Source organism: Xiphophorus couchianus, chromosome 20 (assembly GCF_001444195.1).
Source record: "Xiphophorus couchianus chromosome 20, X_couchianus-1.0, whole genome shotgun sequence".
Lineage (NCBI taxonomy): Eukaryota > Metazoa > Chordata > Actinopteri > Cyprinodontiformes > Poeciliidae > Xiphophorus > Xiphophorus couchianus.
Window position 1 is genome coordinate 5,270,374 of NC_040247.1, and position 23,492 is coordinate 5,293,865.

The window sequence follows — 23,492 nt, forward strand, 5'->3', positions numbered from 1 at the left end:
TTTCTGGTCTTGATATATATACCTTTGTCTAACTTAACGTGTTTGTTTCAGCAACTACTGGAGTCTGCAGGTTTCTCCTCCCTTTTTTACGTCACAGATGAGCGTAAGAAAACTCGTGCAACAAGTGGCATGGGGGTAGATTTATTCACTGTGGGTTTCTAAAAAAATATTTTTATATGTGCCTCTTTTTTTTTTTGGTGCAAATAGTCAAACATAGTTCGATTCTTCTGAAAATAAATCAGCCATGCACATTTAAAACGGCTTACACAAACCGCGTGTTTGGACAGAGATACAAGAGTACAAAAATATATAATGGGGGTTGCTAAGTAACACATCTACGGTGCGCATGCAAGTGAAGGATGACACACACCTAAAAACAACTAGCAGGAAGTCAAAACAGAACAAAACACAAGGATGTGAAAAAAGGGAGTGTACCAGAAAAATATTTATGTTCAAATACTTTTTGATCATATCACTGATCATGGACCAAAATGAAAACTACTGATTAAAAATAATAAAAAAACATGCTCAAAGGAAATCAGTGTTCCTCACCAAATTGATTCTTCTCTCTATAATTATTGTTTGGACCAATAAATAGGAATAACAAATAAAGGAGACAGGACAATAATCTGTAGTACCACAAGAGAGCAATAAGCAAGTTTAAGCCAAATGGGAAAAACATGTTTATTTTTAAACTGGACCACATTATCATTCTACCACAAATTTTGGTAGCTCAGGTTCTTGGACACACCAGCAATAATGGATAAAAAACAAAAATAAAATTCTGTTCACAGGCAAAACCAAGTTTTAAAAAATATATATGTGGACAATCTAAATAACATGACATAACAATAATGGTACAAAAGAGGTATGAGGTACACTTAAGGGCGTACAACGTTCTCTTTTCTTGCCTCCTTTACATGATTTTAAATTTAGTGCAATGGAAACTCTTGAGTCCCTTTCATGTTTCAATAAGGCATATATGTGAAACGTAACACGTCTTATTTAGCGAGACATGGAGAACATTTTACCGGTCCCTCTGATGGGTAAATGAAAAAACTTATAGTTGCATTAGAAACATGACCGTCTTCCTTCTTTTCTTTATTGAACATATTTATAACCTACAATCCTCTTTGTTGTAATAAAAACAATGATATAGATCTTTTATGAGCACATTCCATCAAAAGGTAACAAAAATTAACAAGCTACTACAGAATGTGTGCAACAGTCTTTCAAGTCCCCCAGGAGTCATTATTTCATTCATTATAACCAAAGTAAATACTGCAAAAAGACTGTCGGGGTCCGGTGCCATGAAGGTCCATTCATTTGTCTTCACTTTCTTTATGCTCCTGTTAATGTCAACATATGGATATCTAAAGATATAATTTCTTTATATCTTTTTGTTTTTTATGGGTATATTTTTACAGATTTCCATCCTCTTAATGCAGAAGCATTTCTTTGGTTGCCTTAAATCCTCAGTTGCAAACCCACTTATTGATTGTGAAACTATTGGAGGCTTTTTTTTTCATTAGATATAGGGAGTGACAACTTGGGTGTGGCAATAAAACAATCACCTTTCAAAAGATTCAGTTCCAGTCTGGCTTTGGACATCAACAACCCCCCCCAAAAATACTACAAGGATTTTTGTGCACATCACAAACAGCAAGTTTGGGAGAAATTGAATTCTTTTTTTTGTTTTTTTGCATGACTAAAAATCAACCAATAGTGATGGATGAAGCTGAGTTAAAGAAAGGTGGGTCTTTTTGAGTCAGTGAAGGTGCTTTTTAAACCCGAGGCTTTTTGATGACAGTGATGTTTTCGTCTCCCGCCTCCTTCCTCCATCCAGGGTTTGTTCAGGGAGCTTGAAGTGACCAATGGGAAGGGCCTTAAAGAGTCGGCCCGGCTGCTGCAGCAAATCTTATCAAGTCTCTGATTCGTGTCCTGCGAGCGGGATGATGAACACAGTGATGTCGTCGCCTGAACCCAGTTTCTCGTTGGGTAGCCGCCAGCCGCGCTCTTTTAGTACACCTCTGGACCTCATCAGCAGTTCCTGAGCTGCCAGTGTGTATCTGTGCAACACACACAGAGAGCACACATTCATTTTAGCAAGTCATCCACTTAAAAGTGAAAGAATAAATACAGCAAAACAAAATATGAATGTTATTGTTTATCTTACCTAAATCATGGCTTAAACACCCAATTCTCGTTCTTATTATACTTAGCAGAAGCATTTTAGATATAGTACATCACAGCATGAGTTAACTGGTTAGGCTAATTATTGTATTTTTAAGAATAAAAAGCTTTAAAAAAGTTGCATGTATGTACAAAAAACATTCAAAATATTAAAAGAACCTTAAATATCAGTTCTAACAACAGCTTAGCCTTAGAGAATGATTTATGAAACACACAGTTGGAAAAATAAAGCAGGATTTGTCATCCCCTAGTGGACAAACTTGATACAACACATGTGAATGGAACAATTTTGTTTTATAGATCATATTGAGACAGCAAAAGCCTGAACAGAAAATACAGTTTATGAAACTGTTTACCTCATTGGATCAGATGGGTCACAGCGTGATAAATAGGTGGAAACAGCTTCTGCCACTTCCTTGTCCGTCGTTACATCCCACAGTCCATCTGTGCCCATAACCAAGATGTCATCTGGTCCGTGTTTGTTTTCATCCAGGTTGTAAACTTTCACCTGTGAACAATGGAAACAACATTTTGCTGCTTTCATTTGCCAGGAAGGAGAGTCAAAAATATTTCTGCTAAAATATCAAAGGTGATGGAATAGTTAGACAAAATGCCAGATTTTCAAACTTCAAAAACTAGAACAGTGTTTCTTTGTGACATTGTCCTGTACAGTTTGAATGAGTTGTTGAATTGTACAGAATGTGGGGAGAAAATCTGAAAAAATAAATAAGATGGAACAACCTACTGCATAAGTGTGAACACCCTGAAACGACAATTTGCTTAAACTCATTTAGATTACTTCTGTTCACAAACAAATTCCACTTTATGTATTATACAGTGGAGAAATGTGTCAATTACTGGAAAAAACACAGAGTCTCAATAATACATTTTTTTATTTTATTTTATTTTTTCAAAAATTGAAGAAAACACAAAGGCAAGTGCCCAACGAGGCCAACAATGATCAGTTTCCCCCCCCCGAAAGATAACATAGAGGCTTGACGGAAATCTACCAAAATCTGGGAGAAAAAAATATGTATGACACAGGGGATTGCCAAAAAGCAAACAAAGGCACAACAACAACAAAATCAGACAATGCTCTATGCTGCATTTTGTAGATGCTGAATCCTTAAAAGTGTTCTGGGTGCCACTTTTGATCACAGGATGATTTTCAGAGAACTGCAGCCTTTGGAAACTGAAATAAAACCTCTCTTGTAGCCTGGTGTATTTTTTTTCAACTTTGGTAGGCCAATAAATATTTGCTTTTTGTCAGAACATGCTTGTTCAAATCACTAACATCAAATCAGAGAAACATTTTCTGAGTGACTTTTAATAAGCATGTGATGGTCAGATCATCTTTAAGCTCAGAATACTCAGGTCATTTAGTGATCCTGTGAGCTGAGTGAGGCTTGAAACAGGAAATGAGAAGTAAAGTGTGACTAGCAGATTCTCAATTTAGGTACATTTGTCCTACAATGACATATGATGTCTAAAAAGGGTAAAAAAAATAGGTTAGTATATAAAAAGACAATACACTTCTCTCTCAAGTGAGAGTCATGCAAAAATGTAGAATTGAGCTTAATTTAGCAAAATTGGTTTAACTGAATTTATTTAAAATTTTTGGTCATAGTAAAAAAGGTTTTCTGTTATGGGAAACTGACTGCGGTTTATACAGCCTGGGACTAGTGGCTCTAAGTTGAGATGAGGAAATGGTTACAAAGGTAACAATTCCTGTTTACAGGAAAATTGTTTCCTGTAAACAATTTTCACTGTCTCATGTGACATTTCGTTAGTCTATTCCTCTTGCAAAGGCCGTATGCATTAAAATTTGATGCTTTGGTTATTTCTACATGATAAATGTTGCACTTCTCGTTGAGCTTATATCAGGATTGAATATAGCTGCAGACACATTCAGTTCAATAATGTGTGGTAAACAAGAATAATGCAGATCACTTTTTTTCAATCACATCATACAAGTCAACCCAGCAATATCACGAGTATGATCAGTGTGTGCTTTCAGAGCAGGCAGCTGGGATTGTGGAATTACAGATGTATTAGCCATCCATCGGTAGCATTTACCTGAGCAATATGCACAAAATGTGTTGGGCATTTCCACAAAACCCAACAGTTACTGTCTGAGCTCTGTGTTGGGATTCCCATTCTGGCTGCCCAAACGCATTTAGTGGTTAAAATAAAAAGTGATTTAACTTATCTTGTGAATAATATTTCTCATGTTAGAAACTGGGGTATCACAAAGTAGCACTTTATAGTGCTTCAGAACTTTATAAGTTTAACAAAGAAATCATTCACTGCAGTGGGAGCCTGCTAATAGATAGTTAGATGTTCCTCTGTTGCCACATTTAAATGAACGAGTCATTAAACAGACTCCTGCAGAACCTGATAGTATCCTGTGGAGGTAAGGCAATCAGTTTAATTAGGTTTGCTGGAGCATGAACACATCTAATACATGAAGGACAGCAGACCCAAAGGTCCAGGGCTGGCATCCATTGTTTTAGTATATACAGTATATACATGTTATTATATATTATAGGCTGTATCAATAGTGAAGTAATGAAGAAAAGTTGAGTTATCTATTTTAACATTTAGTAATTTACAGATAGCTCCATTAGAGCTCCACCATGGCTGATGAGTGGTTGGAAATAAATGTTCGTCTGCAGACGGCTTCACTGTATGACAACTGAAATATTGCCAAACCATTATCTCTGATTTTTATATATTTTTAAATCCATATTGCAAAGAACCTTATTCCTTGCAAAAAAAGATGTCAGTGGTGTACCGAAGTTTGTTGAATTTTGATTTTTTTCTAACCCTAATGGTTTTTATTGAACAGTAATTTGACAGGAAAGAAGGTGGGGAGAAATGGTGATGACATGCAGCAAATGTTTGAAACGTTTGTGTTGTGATTAAATATTTTGCGGAAAACTATTCAATCTTTTTGTTTATCTGCCAAATGAAGTTAGTTTTAGGCCCGCAGGAGGTTTTAAAAAGAGGGATTGAAACCAGTCAACATTATGTGGTTTTGGGGAGGTTGGGAACCTTACAGGTAGCTAATGACCTCTAACCTTAGAGTTCTTTAGTTTTGTTGCATTTGGTTTTAAGTGCTGTTATTTCATTTGAAGTTTATATTGTTTTTGATCATCCCTAAATGATTTTCCTGAAATCACAAATCTGAGCAGAAAGAAAAGCAAAAACCAACCTCTCGAGCAGACCTTAAGGCCACACTAAGAACTCTTTTCGGATGTGACGCTGAAAAGGAAAGCTCAGGGAACGAGAGCTATTTGATCTGATCTTAAACTGACTGAAGCACCTGAAGCAGAGACACGGAGGCGGCTCCTCCGGCGTAGCTGACAGGTAGCTGGTGAAATTGAGACTTACCTCAGGGACGCACGACAGGAAGGGCTTGATGTAGATGTTGGAGTTGTACACCTTCAGGTCATGATCTCCCAGCCCACGGGTCACCCCGATTGTTGCCATTACACGAGCCTGCACACACGCATGGATGCACACAGGCACAGCCAGAATCACGTCAAACAGCAAAGTATTACAGGGTTTTGGTTCCAGGATGAGCTTACGTTCCCAGAAAATCCAATTATAAAGGATTATTAGAAGAGAGCATGCTCTTTCAGAGAATAATGAAAACACTGAGCAGGTCTCATTTTTGTGCAAGCAGACATGGCATTCAGAGGAAAAACTCAACAGAAAAGAGAACGCTTTAAAATTGAAAATTAAAGAAACATAATCTGCTCCACTTTGATGAGAACAAATCATCCCGGGAAACAATGATGTAAAACAATAAAAACCTCTCAAAACATTATGATCAATAGCAAAAAGAGTGATTTATACTGCCTATAATGTCACACTACAATTGTTATACTAAAATTGCATATTTACATCCTAGATACAAATGAATGCTAATTTATTACCTTTGGTTTTGAGGAGAAGCATTTTATTGTGGTTTTCAGACTTATTTCATTGCCAATATTGAGTTTTTCTTACCTTTTTCCCTTCTCCATATATCAGCGGGAACTTCAGGTCATCTTCTACAATTGTCTTATAAGCCCTGCAGTGACAAAGCAAACATGGAGATATTTCATTTGATTTGCAAACTTCCAACTCGACTTTCTATAAAATATTTCTGATTAGAGCAGACTTTAGCTTGGGAACAGATAACAAGTGATCATTTTATGAACACTTATGGGTTGTGTGATGTGAAGTATGAAGAGTTTTACCAGCCAGTCATGGTGTGGTCTCTGTAGAGCATCTTCTTGCCCAGCTCACTGTGCTGGATCCTCCGAGGGAACTCGATGTGAGTGAACTCATTTCCCAGGAGTTCGGGCCTCAGGAAGCCCTGGAGGGTCACGCATAATTAAAACAGGATGCATCAAACCAGAGAATGAAAAGATTTGAGCAAATTATTTTCTAAAACAGGTTTGTGTGACAGCAGAGTGAAACCTAATAACAACAATGATGATAAAAAAAAGTCAGCTTATTCTTTGGGGAGTATGATAGAGCTACTAAAACAGACAACTGATGATTTACAGGCTGCTGTTGTGTCAACCTACTGTAAATTACTGAATGTTTGCCATTAAAAACTGAGAAGTGTCAGGCATATGTAAAATGCAACAATACCAGATACTGTAACCGCTGCCTCTCTGATTCAGGAGTGAATTCATTAGTCATTGGAATGACTTCATTGTTTCGTATAATTATGGCCCTGAAGAGAGAAACGCAGAGAATTGTGCAACAGTTTGGTCAGCAGTGAAGTTGCAAAAGAAGAAAAGCTTACACAATGAATATTTACATGAGCTAAGAGCACTTACCTGCTGTCTCCAGCATTGGCTACATAGAGTTTTCCCATTAAATAAACGACAGCTAAGGCACAACAGCCACCAGAAATGGCATAGGAAGATTTTTCCTTTTCAATGAGGTCATCCTGCGAGTAAAAAGTAGAAATAAAAGGCTTCAGATTTCTCCAAACATGATTTACGGTTCATTTTTTCCTTAAAAAAAAAAAAACCCAGCAAAGAACAAAGAGGTTTTGAAGAAAACATTTGCTTCAGGATGTTTATGAGCATTGTAATCAGAAGCAGACAGTAAAACTGCACCGAAGGAGGATATGATTCCAGAGTCGCATATTCAGTCAGAGTAGCTGTTCATGTGAGAAGGATATTCTGACAACTTAATGATACAGTTTCAGGACAATCCAGCCTATTTCCTTTCAGTATTTCCTTACAAAAACAGTCATGTGTTGAAGTTTTTATTATTTTGTTACATTACAGTTCTAACTCTCAATTATTTGATAGTTATTTAGTATTAAGTATTAAGTATTTGATAGTTTATGTTGCAAATGTGCATTTGAAGGACAATGATAGCTGGATGTAATTCAACATTCTTAGCAAATAGAAATCTGAAGAGTAAGTCTTGTAGCTGTAGTCCTTCCCTTTTACTCTGATACCACTAAATAAGATCTAGTGCAACAAAATGCCTTCAAAAGCCACCTAAATAGTAAGAAGAGTCCACAGGTAATTCAATCTTTGTTTAAATATGGCTGTTCTGTGAAAAGGCTGGTTCGTGAAGACCAAAAACACACCAAGCACATCAGAGACAAAGCTGTGGTTTAGATCAGAAACAAGTTAGAAAATAATTTTCAAGGCTTTGAACAACTCAAAGAGCTCTGTTCGAACCATCATCTGAAAGTGGGAAGCGATGTTTCAGTGATTGATATCCTCAGTTTTGAGGTCCATGCACTTTAAGTGGGCCCTGTTAAACAGGAAGAGCAGCAAGACAGAGGCTGAAAGCACGTCCGATTTCCCAAGTACATGGCTGGGTAAATACAAACAAAAGGGAATAAATATTGCAAAACGGACATAAAAAACAGCTATAAGACGACACTTATGAGTCTTGATGTTATTCTTAGAGTTGTATTAGGAAAGAGCTTCCACAATAAACTCTCCTTCTGTTACCAAATGTTGGATAAAGGCAGATTGTAGCTGAAGTATTGTCTACTTTTTAAAATCAGAACTACTGCTCCTCAACTGCTCCACAAGCAAGGGGCCAAATTTTCTCAAGACAGCTGCTGAGCGAAATTACAACTGTCTTAACCTCAGAGCCAAAGCTACAGTGAAATGGTTTATATCAAAGCAGTCATGTATTAGCATGGCCCAGTCCAAGTCCTTATGTAACTTCCTCTGAGAATATCTAACAACAGAAGATAATTGATGTTCATAGATGTTCTCTATTCAGTCTGACTCAGCTTCAGCTATTCTAAGTTTTTAAAAGTAGAATACTGGTAGAGACAAACCCCCCAAAATTGTAGCTTTAATTCCAGGAAAAGGTGGTTCTTCAAAGTTTTGACCCAGGAAACTGAATACAAATGCACACCACATTTTCAGATTTTTATTTGTAACTTTTCCCACTTATGTGCTGTTTTGTGTTGATTTTTCATATAAAATCTTGAAAAAATACACTCAGGATTGTTGGGACAGCATGACAAAATGTGAAAAAGTTCAAGCGGTCTTAAAGCTTATTTTCTATCACAACCATAATGTGTCCTAATCCTCTCACCATCTGTTTGAAGGCGGTCTCTATGACTCCCATCACCAGGCTCTCCAGGCTGACGACCTTCTCCATGTGAAAGCGCACGGAGGCGTCGCAGACAGCGTCGGCGTCTTCTGCCGAGTCCTGCGTTCCTCCTTTTTTCGCCTCTGTCTGGAAGGGGCTCCCGTTCTTTGCCAGGCAGATGGGAGGTGCGCTGTTGGGATTCTCCAGTAAGTGGCAGATCTCCCCGAGGCCGTCTCTGATGATGCGGTGGAGAAGCTTGGACGCCATGATGGCAGCGCCAGATCCCGCGTGGCCATCGAATACCCCCCAGAAGTGGAGAGGGATTCCTGTGTTGTCCTACAATAGACACATAGAAACATAAAATCCATGAAAACAAATCATACACGTTAACTTAGGAAAACTTTTTAGCTTAAAGAAGCTCCATTTCAACATGAGTGTAGTTCAGAAATATGTTTAAGCTTTATTACAATGATGCAGCCGTCTCTTGTATGCATTACTCATTTATATAAAATTAAACACATTTAGATTAGAGCTAATGAATAATTTAGTAATCGATTGTTCTGTTGGTTATTCTTACAATTAATCGGATAAAAAAATGTGCACATCCTGCAGATTTTTCATTTAACAACTTAAACTTGTTTTATGTAAGATTAGAAAAAACATTAACATTCTGAATACATAATTCAAATACTTTTTAAGACAAGAAAGTAAATATTTTATTGTTTAAAATTCAATACTCACATTCCATTAGTTTACGCTTTATTATTTGTAGATGCATCTGCAGCTAAAAAATACTTCTAATACTAACATCTGAACAGCTCAGCTCTTTCTGCTTGACTTGAACCAAGTGTAGATAAAACTTTGAGTCTGTATTATCCAGTTAACAATGAATTGATTCTTAAATTATTTGGCAATAATTCCAATAATCATTTCATCACGATTACGGTAATCTGATTGTTTCAGCACTAATTGAGATGCATCATTTTAATGCAAGAATAACAAAAAAAAAATCTATCTTCTTAAATATGGCTGGCAGCCCTCAGCCATATTTACAATGGCTCTCAATGAGTAATGCAGAGGCAAAGAAAAGAGTCTCCTTAGGGCTTTTGCTGCTTCCATATGATGCAATGAGTGATGGAAACGTGTTTGAACCTTCGTGTCTGCAGACATGTTTACAGGCCCAGTTAGCTTGGCTGACTGGTAAATAAACTGACTAGACATCTGCTTATCCCTCAGATGCTGCACGCAAGAGGGGGGAGGGCAGAACAGGAGATGATGTCATTCGTTTACTCCTAATGTAGGAGGCAAATGTGTGTGTATGTTCGAGTGTGACCTGAACAAGTACTGACTGAAAGATGTAAACAGGCGTTAAATGGCCACACATGGAGTTCATTACGCAGAAACATTAGATTTTAGAACGTTATTCTTACATTGATGGATACTCACTATTTTTAACTGACGGACAACAATGATAACTGATAATTGCACCATCTGGGTAGTTTTTTTATTACGTTTATGTGACTGTCAGACATTAAGCAATGGCAAAGTGTTAACTGTTTTCAGTAAATCTCAAATAGGACAAAATGTCCCAAGATGGACCCTGACAGAAGGATTCCACAAATTTGTTAAAATGTTGCCGATTTTAACTCAACTGTTCCAAGTTTATTTATACAGCGCGTTTAAAAAAAACCACAACTTTGAGTTGACAAAATATCTAGTAGCACTAAATGCTATGCGTTAGCAAACCTTGACTGCTGCCTGTTTAACATTATGGAACAGCATCTGAATAAAGCAAAAGTGGGACTTTGACTAGGTCAACCCAGAATCTCATTTATTTTTGCCTATTTGGGGCAAAATTTGTAATGCAGACCTACTGGTGCATTTCAGATTGTTCTGCTGCATCAAAGTGTGTTTGAGCTTAAGGACACAAACTGACAGAAATTCATCATCCTTCAGGATTTTCTGGAAATGAGAAGAATTTTCTAATTTCTCAATTATGGCAAGTTATCCAGGTCTTGAAGAAGCAAAGCAGCACCACACCAACACACTACCACCACCGTGTGTGATGTTCTTATGTTGACAAACTGCTTCAGTTTTATGTTAGATATTAGGGGGCAAATAGCTTTTTACACTTCTGGTCACAACATATATTTTAAGTCTTGGTGATCGTCAGGATGTTTTTTAATAAAAGAGAGAGCTCTTTGTGCTCTTTTCAGTTAGCATTGGTTTGACCTTTAAACTCTACTATGGACAAGCTTTGTCCTGTCTCTAGCTGTTGAATCAGGGATACATGGACACAACAGAGGAGTGCAGTGGAATGTGACTCTATTTAAGTGACTCAGTTGTGTGAGTTAAAGACCTCAGCTCAAACATAATCCTCAGGAAAAATGAGGAAAATTGAAACCAAATAGTATTAATTAGGGTGCTAGTTACAGTTTCCTAACTTGTATGATTTCTCCTTGGCTTCACATTTCTGCTCTCTCCTCACAAGAAAGTTGATCAGACTTTTAATTGGCGACTTTTGTGTGTGCTCTTAAAAAAAGTTCTTACCAAAGAATGGGTTGAAACCCAATCATGTCCCTAAACTACATGAATAGACACAGTTAGAGACTTTCAGTGAAGTTGCTTCAAGAAATAAAACAATTTGAAGTGCATCACTCCAAAGCACCTGTAGGTCAGACTGAAATCTATTATCAAAGGTAATTTCCTCCAGCCTTTGACCATTCATTCCTCATTGGCTGTTTTTGCTCACCCCGTTGTCGTCTACGAGAGTGGAGTTTCGGTGTTTGCTGCTTGGTTTCCTCACAAACAGCTTCTCACAAGATGCCTGGTCTTCATTCAGCATGCTCTTCCCCGCATTGATCGCCCTGATGGGGGAAGACACAATGAATTAAAAAGGGAGCTTTGACCTTGATAATTCATAAAAATCATTCTGGTCCTTCTGACTACATTCTACAAAATGGCGGTAAAAACTAACAGTGAAGTACAGAGGGGAAAAAATAGGACAGGATGCAGTCTTGTCCCAGAGGGAAGTTGTAGAAGAGATTAAGTGTTTTATGATGAGATGATGACGATGGTGGATAATGGCCTTAGAGTAATGCACTGTCTCATACTCAAGCAGTATCATCTGTCCTGTTGTGCATTGCAGCAGAATTTATTGAAACTGCTGGGGAGGAGAAAAAAGAGTGATAATGGGTTACCAAAAATTGCAACATCATCTGTATGAACATTCTGATTTCATTTGTAATACCATCGTAGAATAAAGTAATATAATATCACTCTACACTTAGTGCTGACTTTGCAGACAAGACAAACTCCACTGATTAATTATTTTCCCCTTTATGAAAGGGGAATAGGCTGTAAACCCCAAGGCTTATATAATCATCCTAAATTACAAACATGTTAGCAAACATTCACCAAATTAAACATCAGGAACATGTGGAGTCAGATTCCTGGCCTCTTGGTAAATGAGAGAGTTCATTATTCATTCTGCAAATCTCTGTTTCCTCAAAGTCACGAGGGAAAAATCTGTCTCTTCAGCTGAGCTGAGCTGGATGTTATTAAATTCAAGCCAGGCATTATTATCATACACACCAATTTAATGCAAAGCTAATAAAAAAAATATCGATCAGGGGTGCTATAATTTCCCATGGAAACTAAAAACTGCCTGGAGGAGAAAGGAAACTAAATTGGCAGCTATTCATGTTGTTTTGGAAACAGTGTAAAAATATCCACTGGCATGGTCAAGCTGCCACATGGGGTGAAGCTGGAAAGGCAGCAATTTGGGCTTCATACTGCTGGGTTATGTAACGCTTTCAAGCTTAATTATAGATAAATGCTACATTAGCACATCTATGCAGCTATTGAGCAATTTCAGTAATTTACTTATTGTCATGAAGTGCCTCTGGGGATTTCTGCTGCTCCTGTTTTCACAGAAAGAAAAGTTAGGAAAACCGGTTAGAAGTTTAAAGGAAATGTAAAACTGAGCCTGATACTGGAAATGACACTCAGTAGATAAGATATAGGAGCCCCATTAATTAAACCAGAAATCTTAGCTAACTACAGTCACGTAAAATCATGGATGCTTGTTTGTCAGATAAAAAAAAATACTGTATGAGGTTGAAATGACCAAATCTGGATTACATAAAGCCCTGTCAGTGTCTAATCAGTTGAAAGCAGTGGACGGGCACCACCGTGTTCTGCACTGCGGTGCCTGCATTGGGTCTAATGACGGTGAAGAATTTTAAACCTCCTGATTGTCGTCTTCGCTTTCTGCCGGGGCCGGGACTTTTTTCAGAAATGCAGATGCATGACTGGCGAGAAACAACTCTTCATCTGTTCTGCAGCATGATCACAGCAATTCTACAAGCGCTCCTTCTGTTCGGCTCTGCGCTCCATATTAGTTGCTGTTCTATAGCTTCAGCTGAGCTTAGTGATTTATTTTTTTCAACAAGGTCATGTGGAAGGGTTGGCAGCATTGAGGCAGAAAATTGTCCAAAACCTCGGAGCTTTGAAGAAAATTTGGAACAAATACAGGAGGCATGCTTTTGATTTGCTGTTACCAGATGGATTTCTTCCATAAAGCCTTTTATAAACCTTTCCGAGAAGACATGATTAAATGTTCTCCTTTTCTGTATCCTGAATTTTCTGATTCACAATAAAAGAGTCAGTGATAATTTAGTCACATGAGCTCAGTGAGCTATAATTACACGTTGCTGTTTGCTGCGTGGGTGAATTTCACTTTAAACCCGCAGCTCCAGCCTCCCCTAGCATGTGCATGAACTCCATCCCTTTGCTTTCTTTCTGTCAGATGACTGAAAACTAAACTCTTCACTGTCTGGAGAATCAGTGTTTCTCCTGCTGTATGTTATGCAAGGAAAGTTCAAAATGAGGAAGTGAAGAGTTCCTGTGAATTCTTTCGTTGCGGCTGACGTGCTTTTAACGTGTGATGCAATTGCCTTTCTGCAGGCGTCATTTCTGAAACATTTTAAGGTTTATTTAAAACCATATCTAAAAAAAACGGAATACCTGATAAAATCTTTAAGAACTACTTGTAACATTTAGACAGGTTCTCAACTGTTTCCTGTTTGCCTAGTAACTGAGTAAAGCTACGTCTACTGGAAGTTGACTGATTGACAAACACTGCGGGACAGGTTGCACAAAATTGTTCACGGCCTCATGAAAAGCATGAAAGAATGAGACTCTTCATGCTCTGAATTCCTTTGCAGGAGGAGAACGCTGCTTAGCAGCACATGAAGAAATGAAAGCGGACTGACAGGACAGGGCAGAGTATACACCCAAAGTGAAAACAGGCACTACTCTAACTTGTGCATTGTTGGGAACATAATGCAGCTGCTATGATTAGGGCATTCTGAACATGTACATTGTGTCCCACAGTAAATTTAGTCTGGACACCAGATGATATGAAGGATGAGGGTGTTAAAGTGACACCTTCATATGTGAAACAAGTGCATATTTATAGCACATTAGCACATCTGCACCTCTAACATGATTATTGACTTAATATTGTATATCGTTGGTTTAAAATTACAGTAAAATTTTAGATGTATTGTTTGTTTTACAGTCTTATCTTGGCTAACAAAGGGAAAATTGACCATTAATAATCATGTTTTTGTATCAACATATATTTTCATCTGTGCAGCTATTTGTGTTGGCCTTGAGTATTTGTTGTTGTTCTCTGCATGCATCTGTTATTTCATGAATCTTTAATCGCCTATGTTTTGTTGTCACTAATAAAACATTTATGAGGTTCAAAGTACTTGTAGCTTATCTTCACTTTCAATTTGTACTCTGCTTGAAAGTAATAATTTTCATACTCCAAAACAGAATAAAACAAGAAGATGTAATTTATGCATCCTTACGTCAAAGAAGACACTTTATTTTCCCACAACAGGTGAAAAATATATTTCTTCCTATCCTGCAACAATGTGCAAAAACCAGTCCACACATAAAAATGCCTTCTATAGTCATGTCAGACCAATAAAAAAGCACAACTAACTCCTAATTGCCTCCAAATATGCAGAAAGTGTGAATGTAGGCCAGCAGGACGGCCTCCAACTGGACAGCTTCCATCTGCACTATCTGGACATCACTGTTCATTCTCATTAGGGCACCGGGGGAAAAAGTACTGAACAAAATGGACAAGACCAACAGATGCTCCACATCAGTTGTGTGAGGATTAAAATGTCTGCCTGCTAGATTTAAGACTGCTAAAGGCCAAATCATTCTAATTCTGATACATTACAATACCAATCGGTTTTGTATTCTGCGTTTATCACACCTTATTTTGATATGAACAACTTAACTAAAAAGATAAGAATAAATCTGTTAAATGAATAGTTCAGAACAGTTGAAATAAGGTTCACAGTCTATCTGTATTATCATTTTGATTTTGTATAAACCAACTAGATTTTCTGGGTTTATCGAAACTGAGCCAAGAGAGAAGTGGACCTCAACCATCTTAAAACAACCGCAAGATAGAAATGTTCAATATTTTTGTCCATAAAACAATAAACGGCTCTCATGTTAAAATCATGTTGTTACAACTAAAACATCATTCTACCTTTCTTTTGGGATCTTCAGTACTCCTGTGGCTTACAGGACAGCAGTGGGTTCTGAGCTGCCATACCTTATGCCTTGGGCCGGCTCTGTTGTAACTAGTACAGACTGACATGTCTGTAGGAATAACAAGCAACATTTTGTCATTGCAGCAAACACAACTGTGCAGTGCAACAAGATTAAGTTTCCAGCTTGAAATGTATAAGTAGCAATAAGTGCATCAACAGGAATCTAGTGGGTGTGATTCACATGGTGGTAGTTGTATAATACTGTCAGTGTTGTCTAACAGTCAGTATTATGACATAAATTATACCTAGAATTGATAGAAAGCAGCATTTGTAAGTGTAGGGTTAGAGGCTGACCTTTTCACTCAACACTAAAGTCGAGTTCTATCAACTTGTGAAAACTGTGTGCTCAATTTTGATGTCTGCGTTCTGGACTGTATGAACTTTTAACAGCTTAAGCGTTGGCAGATCAGCTGATAATGTTGCATGCTGTAAACAGCACCAGCTTTAATGCTGCGATTACAGTTTCTGTGACTTATACACCAAAGTCATTTGCTGCAGAGTGCGGCATGACTGCTCAAGCTAAACCATAGCCTCATAAGGCCCATTCAGCCTTCTGGGAGGTCACAGAGTCCCTGCTGACTTTTTATTTTGTTTTGTATGAGTCAGCCTTTTTCCTTAAAAGTTCAACACTAGGTAAGGAGCAGCCCACAAACTGGTGGACTGAGACTTGTCTCACACACAAACACACACATGCATTGGTTTGGAATGTTACAGAGTGTTTTTTTTGTCTGCAGGAGTCAGTTAGCAGTGCATTTTGGAATGAAATGGAGCAACGATATGCTGATACAGGAATCACATTCTGCTTTGCATTTCCACATGCACAAGTGATCCATTTTATTTCGTGTGCATGAGAAAAAGACGCAGGCGTGCAGAAATAGCAAACATCTCTTTATAATCGCATAGCTGCTATCAGATATTGTGGTCAAAATGTTTCGGAATCAAACCGATCAGATCTGACAGCAGCCTGCATGCAAAGATATTAGACCTCACTGGTGTCTAATCAGCTCAGATGTGGACAGAGGTAGCACTGTCTGCCACTCTGGTCATCACTGGGCTGCTGCAGCAACAAACCCCCTCAACAGGCCTGTCATTACATTTACACCACCTATCAGTGACTCATTTGCAATAGATTTAATAAACGTCAGGCGTCTGAATAGTACACGGATGCACTCACTCTGCGTATCCCGCCCCCCAGGGAAGCCTGGTGCCTCTCTTTAGCGTGACCACCGGCCGTGAGGCGTGTTCGGTGGAGTACTGCAGGAGCTCCGGGGTGAGGTCCAAGAAATCCGGCCGGCCGTAAGGGAAGCGATGCGGCAAGCCCTCCTGTCCGCTGTTCTGGCCTCCACCTGAGTGATGGTTGTGGTGGTGGTGTCCGTGAGGCATCATCCCTCCGACCAAGTTGGACATCGCGTTTTTAACTTTGCTGATCATCTTCGGCACCCCGACCAAAAAGAAAAGAAAAAAGAAAGAAAGATCCAGCGGAATAAAATGACACGCGATGCGATATCACGGCGAAAAACAACAGCGCGTGAAGACGGCGACGGCAATCATTTCAGGAAGAGGTTGTTTTCCTCCTTGGACCCATGTGACAGCTTTCAGAAAAGCAGACGCGAGGTTTTCCTCATTCAAACAGAATAAAAAGCCTCCTTAGCTTGCGCATGGGCCGTGATCCGGCAGGAGGCTGTGGATCATCTGATAGGGCTGGGCTTCACTGGGATGTGCAACCAGCCGTGAAAAATTCACAGGCACCCAAATATCTGGATGACAAATTTTTAACTTCTTCTGATAGCCTATTACATTTTATACTTAAGTCTGTTTTTACTTCACAAATCTCCCACTGGCCAAGATAAGGGAAGGTCTGGTTGACACTGACAGGAATTTATTTCAGTTACTTTCTGATTCGTTGTGATGTAACTATGCTCTGGTATCTCCAACTTCCTCCTTTCATGCTCACCTATAATATGACTTATCACCTGGTTGAGGATTTCCAACACCTCCATAATAAAAAAAAAAAAATAAAAAAAAAAAATATATATATATATATATATATATATATATATATATATATATATATATATATACACTGCTCAAAAAAATAAAGGGAACACTTAAACAACACAATATAACTCCAAGTAAATCAAACTTCTGTGAAATCAAACTGTCCACTTAGGAAGCAACACTGATTGACAATCAATGTCACCTGCTGTTGTGCAAATGGAACTTTGTACAGAACAAAGTATTCAATGAGAATATTTCTTTCATTCAGATCTAGGATGTGTTATTTGAGTGTTCCCTTTATTTTTTTGAGCAATATATATATATATATATATATAACAAGTTACGTAACCACCCAAAATAAACATTGGAGGATTAAGCAAGACAAGTTAACCAAAAGATAGATATAATTTTTTTTTACTAGATTATAGTCCCACTTTCTTTCACCTCTGAGTAGGTTCAGTCCAACTTGCCTCATTTGCTACTGTCTGACTTTAAAATTAAATTTATTCAAACCTACCAGCTTAAATCAACATGCAAGTATCCTTCAGTATGTGTCTGAGGAAACAATTTCACAATGACCTACTTGCAAACTCTATACAGTAGCCTTTCGGTGCAATTATTCTAGGGGTACAATTATTAGTGCCACTGGTGCCTTGCATTAAAAACGTCCTGGGTTCAAATCCCAGCAGGGGTCTTTCTGCATAGAGTTTGCATATTCTCTCTGGGTTCTCTCAGAGTACCACAGCTTCCCTTCACAGTCATAAATATGGTGACATGAGGTTGTAAACTGTTTGTCACAGCGCTAATAAGAATGGAAACTAGGAACTGAGTGTTACCATGGCTGTAGTGAAACGGCCATGACAGTATTATTCTGTCGGGATGTGTTTCTGCAACAGGAGCCTTTTAACTAAGATGGGTAAGAACTCCTGAACAAATCAATTTTTGAATAATTTAGCACCGATTTAGTTCACCTACGTTCAATTTATTAATCTCAACAGGAAATTAAATGTTGTAACTCTCTGTATTGACATTTATTCAGCAAGTCACTATAGGTGTGAGCAAGAGAGAGAGAGAGAGAGATACAAATTTCAGTGTTTACACTTCAACAAGAAAACCTGAAGAGTATTTGAACTTAAAAATTAAACAACAGACCAAATAAACAGGCACATATTTAAACAGTTTTCAATAGTATAGACAATAATGTTAATAGCTTCTTTTGATATTCACATAAAGTTTAAATACATTGCCCAAAGAAAAATACATAAACTAAGATTTAACAATCCTGTAGCATCAATAATAGTTGCTCTTTTTTCACCCAACAATATAAAAGCATATGACTGACACCAGTTTGAAAACTGTCAAAAGTTTAACCCAAAGATATTGTATATTCTAAAAAAACATATTTTCTTTCAGAAGATTTTATAATCCTATTTATCTTATTAAAATTTTATTTACTTAACGACTTCTTCAAAAAATACGATTTTTGTTGTTGTTGTTGTTGTTGTTTTTAATTATTCCAAAATAGGCTGCATTGTGTTACCTGTTTGGTTAAATAAAGAAAGGAAAACACTTTCTATTCTTGAGCTGCATCCTACAACATTGGTGACGGTAAACAAGTTAAGCTAAACTTATTCTATAGAAAACTATATTATTTTATTTTTATTTTTATTAAGGCAAGTCTTTGTGAAGCATTAAAATACATTCTATCAAAGTGGGATGGTCATCTTTGGGTCTAATTGGTGGAGATGCTGTTTGACGGAACATCATCAGGCTCCTCACCAATAATGTCATGCAGTTTTTTAGTCCTTTATTTAGTGCCACCTGCACAATGCATAACAGTAACACGTTTTGAATTTAAATATTTTCCTAATGACTGTAAGCCTTTCTAAACACATCGGTGTGACCATATAGGTACTTCTGACAATTTCTTTTTAAGCAAAAAACATTCTGAATCAACAACTGCAAATGAAAAGGAACATCACTGTCTGGTTTCCTCTTGTAAAGGGAAAGAACAAAGATGCATTATTCTGGTAAAATGTTGCCCCCCAGTGTACCTGGGCTTAATAACAACTTTAAAAAAAAGACACACTTTAGTTGTAGTCATTCTTCAAATTACAAAAAAGAACGTCCAAATTACAATCAACCCAGGAGGCATTAAATGGAAAAAGAAGGCGTTTATTTCATTGCTCACATCGCAGTCAATTACTTCAGTGTTTGGCTGAGCAAAGAAAGCACAATGAGAAAAGCTTGTTTTGTTTCTGCATGAGTGGAATCTACCTGAAGAGCCTGCTGTTGAGTTACATAATTTATTTTGTTGTTTTTTATTTATTGTTTTTCCATTTGAGAACCCAGCATCTATGATGGCTGAAGGACAGCAGACAAATTGAACAGCCTTTACAGCACAATGTGCTTTAACAAGAACTTCCTTCTATAGGCACTTAGTCACCTGCAAAAATATACAGTCCTCTTGAACTTTTGTCACATTGCAACCACAAACTTAATTTATTTTCATTTTCTGTCTTATCATCATGAGGATGAGAAAAAAAAAAACCATTAGAAGGAAGTCATTAGTTCTGTTTCCACAAAGAATGTAGGGAGTTTAGCAAACATGTAGAAGTCTCCAGGTTTCATCACTAAGCCTACAGTAGGAGCTGCAACTGAATGATGTTTTGCAAAAGTAATAAGCAAATATTTCATTCTCTTGATGTGCAGATCTGCTTTAGACAAGACTAGCAGTTGTAATTTCAGTGAAACATGTTTGTTCTGTACTGAGTCGGGGAACTGAACACCATTATTTTTCTTATTAAAAAGTTGTAGCATTTTACTTTCACTTTATGGTTAGGCAACAGTTTGTGTAGGTCTATAAAATAGCTTTCCAATAAAATACAAATAACTGTCATAAGTCTATAAGATTCTGCAAGAGATCATGGACACAGATTATGAGTTGATTGTCACATTCTGATATTTATTTTTCAATTTCTTTCATTAAAAGCCAGCTTTAGTCAAATCAAAGCAGCAGTTATGTGTTTCCTTTATAAGGAAAACTACAACTGTATATGAGTCAAACAAAGGCAGGACTGTTATTTCTCTTCCTGGTCAAATAAACCGATCCACATAACATGCTGTGTCACAAATGTAATTCAGAATGTTATACATCAAGCTTAACAAATCAGCTATATCACCATAAAACACAAATCCTTCTTAAATTTACAGTAATGGCTTTTAAAAATGTTGTTGAGCTATTTTTATATCGAAGTTTATAACGTGAACTTTAACAAAAGCCATTTATTTAAGTGTTATTTATTTATCACAGATTATGCAAAAGAATTACTGCCATAAATAAATAAGATGCACTTATGTAAGTTTACAAGTAGATGGAGCCAAATAGCCGCCAATAAAAACTCATCTTAAGTAGAAAACGCAAATATATATTCTATATGTATGTTTGTTGGCATATTTAAGACTTGAAATTATGTAAATCCTGTATTTAATAAGTGACTCAGACAGTTGAACATGTTCTTAGGCTTCCACATCTTTTCTCTTTAGCACATTTGTATGACTTTTTTTATTTTTTTACAGCAGCTGTTGTATTGCAGGCGGCCTACAACACCACATGCTGGCGAGTGATAAAAAGAAAGCTGAATGATTTCCTTTGCCTCAAAGAATGATTTCTTTTCCTCTTTGATTTTATCCCCTCTTCTCAAGATAAAGTACTCCCAACACAGAGAAGCAGTGGATAAAGATTTAATCTCTTTCCTGATGAATGACCCTCTGCTTCTCTGACAGCAGGTGCTGAGGCACACTGTTCTGCTATGAGAAACACTGAGATGTTTCTGCGTTTAGCTTTTTTGTCTTTGTTTCTGTAAAAGGTGGCTGCACTTCACACGGTCGACCCAGTTTGGGAAACCTCTGCTGAGAGGAGATATTTGATAACCTGTGGAGATAAGTTAAAAGTCAGAGTCATCTGGGGTTCATGTATCATTGTGTGACAGATCAATTTCCCCAGCTTGTGTTTTCAATCAAACTAGATGTTGCTCACAGTTCATGTACTGTTTCCAGCTGTATGATATATTCTTTTATGTTTTACCTTCATTTAACAAAGTTGATTATTTTTAATTCAGAATTCCTAAATGTTGGGAGTGGAGTGGGAGTATATCACATAACTTTAATGAATTTTGAAAAATTATGATGTGCTAGTGTTATTGAGTTTGGGATTTTCTTGAATCCACATGGGGGCCAAAGATATACACACCAGGACAAATATTTGAAATAGAGCTACTGAAAGTTCGAGAATGTCTTTCAACTTTACAAATTCAATACCTACTAATTTCTTATCAGTGATCAGGAGCTATTTCGACAGTATAAAATATAAATATTATGTCAGTATAAAATATAATAATGGTGTATGTGTTGCCCTGTGATGAATTGGAAGGTTGTCCAGGGTGCAGACCATAGGCATAACTTTGTGAGGATCTTAGGTTGTTTGAGTCTGTTTTGTTGTTTTTGTGTTTTGTGTAGTTTCTTATCTCTTTTAGTTCTGCTTTGTTTCTATTATTACTTCTGTGCCTTCTTTTAGTGATTGTAGTTATGTTAACTTCTTGTGTTTACTCCTTTCTTAGTCACTCTAGTTTATATTATGTTTATGTCTACTTATTTAGTTAGATTCATTTCCTAGTCCTCAGTGTGCTCTCCCTTGTCCCTTTGTCACTTCCTCTTTCTCTCTCTGTCTCTCTAGCCTGCCGTCTGCTCTCTCCCCTCACACCTGCAACCCGTTAGCTCATCAGCCCAGGCCTTTTGTTCAGCATTCAACCTCCCATTACTTAAGCACCTTATTTTCAGTTACTTCTTGCTGGATCCTCCCATTACTTCCCCATTTAACCCTGTGTACTCCCTGTATCTCCTTGCTGTGTTTTGTCCTGTGTGGATTATGATTTTTGTTTTGGCCTGGACCCCTGTGGTTTTTGTAAGTTTGTATTTTCATTAAATCTTCAAATTCACTTGAATAGTGAATTTGATCCATATGCAGTTTTTCTGCATATGGATCCATTATATCCTCCATGAATACGACAGACATAGTGTGGCTTAAGCGATTAGAGAAAACTGTTTGATATCATAACTTGACATTTTAGTAGACTAAACCATTCCACTGGGTTTTACCATATTTTGCTTTCACAGTTGCATTAATTAGTATTATTTAGAGAATTGTTGATATATCATATCTGGGAATAATAAGACCTTGGTGCTGTTTAGTGAAATTGAACGGAACTGTTAAAAACTATAATAAAAATGACAATGATTAAAGACAGTAAATAATAACTTAACAAGGGTGTTGATTACCAGATTGGCTTGGACTACATTGTTCCTTAATAATTTAGATCATCATTTAAAAACTGCATTTTGCATTTATCTATCTGACAATTACATTTGTTTAAAGATGTGAAAAGTTTAAGCCAAAACAGATTACATCTGTAAGGGGGGAATACTTTTTCACAGCATTATATGGGCATTAAAAGCCATCTGACAAATAAACAGAGAGCTTTTTAATGTTGCATCTCCTTTCCTGTTATCGTCACACATTTATCGTTAAACCTAAGTCAGTACTTTATTTCTAAACTGTACTTTTCCAAATCTAACTAAGTTGTCTGTGGTTGTTTTGCAGTGTAATATTGTTTGCTGTAAAAGTGTTTTTATTTTTTTCCACTTTTTAAGATGTACTTTCAATGTTCTCTCTAAATTGAGCTCATATATTCTGAGTTTATGTGGGCATTATTTCTTTCTTTATGGATGGAGCCTCCTTTGGCTCGACTCAGAGTGTTGCTGAAGTCGGAAACTCAATTATCGAGGGCCCCTGATGAAAACCTGTTAATGGCCGTTCAGTTAGGATTGAGGTCGAGCGAGAGACCCGGCAGTGCAGCCACACACAAAGCCATAAAGCCTGATGTAGGGGCCTCTCATCGAGCGTCCGCAGCTCAGGAAGAATAACTGTACCGGTGTCTGCAGACCTGTTGAATTAAAGGGGGCATTAACTGCTGCATCCTCTGCATTATTGATGGAGAGCTCCTTTCCTGAGGCCCT

The 23,492-nt window shown here is 37.4% G+C and overlaps 1 protein-coding gene across 1 annotated transcript; it reads right to left on the reverse strand.

The window, feature by feature from the left end:
- Positions 1 to 659: 659 nt before the first annotated feature.
- Positions 660 to 17,255, reverse strand: ppm1j (protein phosphatase, Mg2+/Mn2+ dependent, 1J). The gene is made up of 10 exons (XM_028003246.1): positions 16,594 to 17,255; positions 11,525 to 11,639; positions 8,776 to 9,108; positions 7,032 to 7,144; positions 6,841 to 6,925; positions 6,441 to 6,559; positions 6,208 to 6,271; positions 5,587 to 5,694; positions 2,550 to 2,701; positions 660 to 2,069 (listed from the first exon to the last, which is right to left on the reverse strand). The coding sequence occupies exons 1-10, from the start codon at positions 16,848 to 16,850 to the stop codon at positions 1,922 to 1,924; spliced, it is 1,494 nt and encodes a 497-aa protein (XP_027859047.1). The 5' UTR covers positions 16,851 to 17,255; the 3' UTR covers positions 660 to 1,921.
- Between the last annotated feature and the right edge of the window lie 6,237 nt (positions 17,256 to 23,492).

What these genes read in the sequence shown, in the direction of transcription:
- ppm1j (XM_028003246.1), bottom strand. Translation starts at nt 16,850, where the DNA reads ATGATCAGCAAAGTTAAAAACGCGATGTCCAACTTGGTCGGAGGGATG. An exon ending in TATATGGAGAAGGGAAAAAG is followed by an intron (nt 5,695 to 6,207) that starts GTAAGAAAAACT and finishes GCGTGTGTGCAG; the next exon opens with GCTCGTGTAATGGCAACAAT. An exon ending in TCCTGTCGTGCGTCCCTGAG is followed by an intron (nt 2,702 to 5,586) that starts GTAAGTCTCAAT and finishes CATTGTTCACAG; the next exon opens with GTGAAAGTTTACAACCTGGA.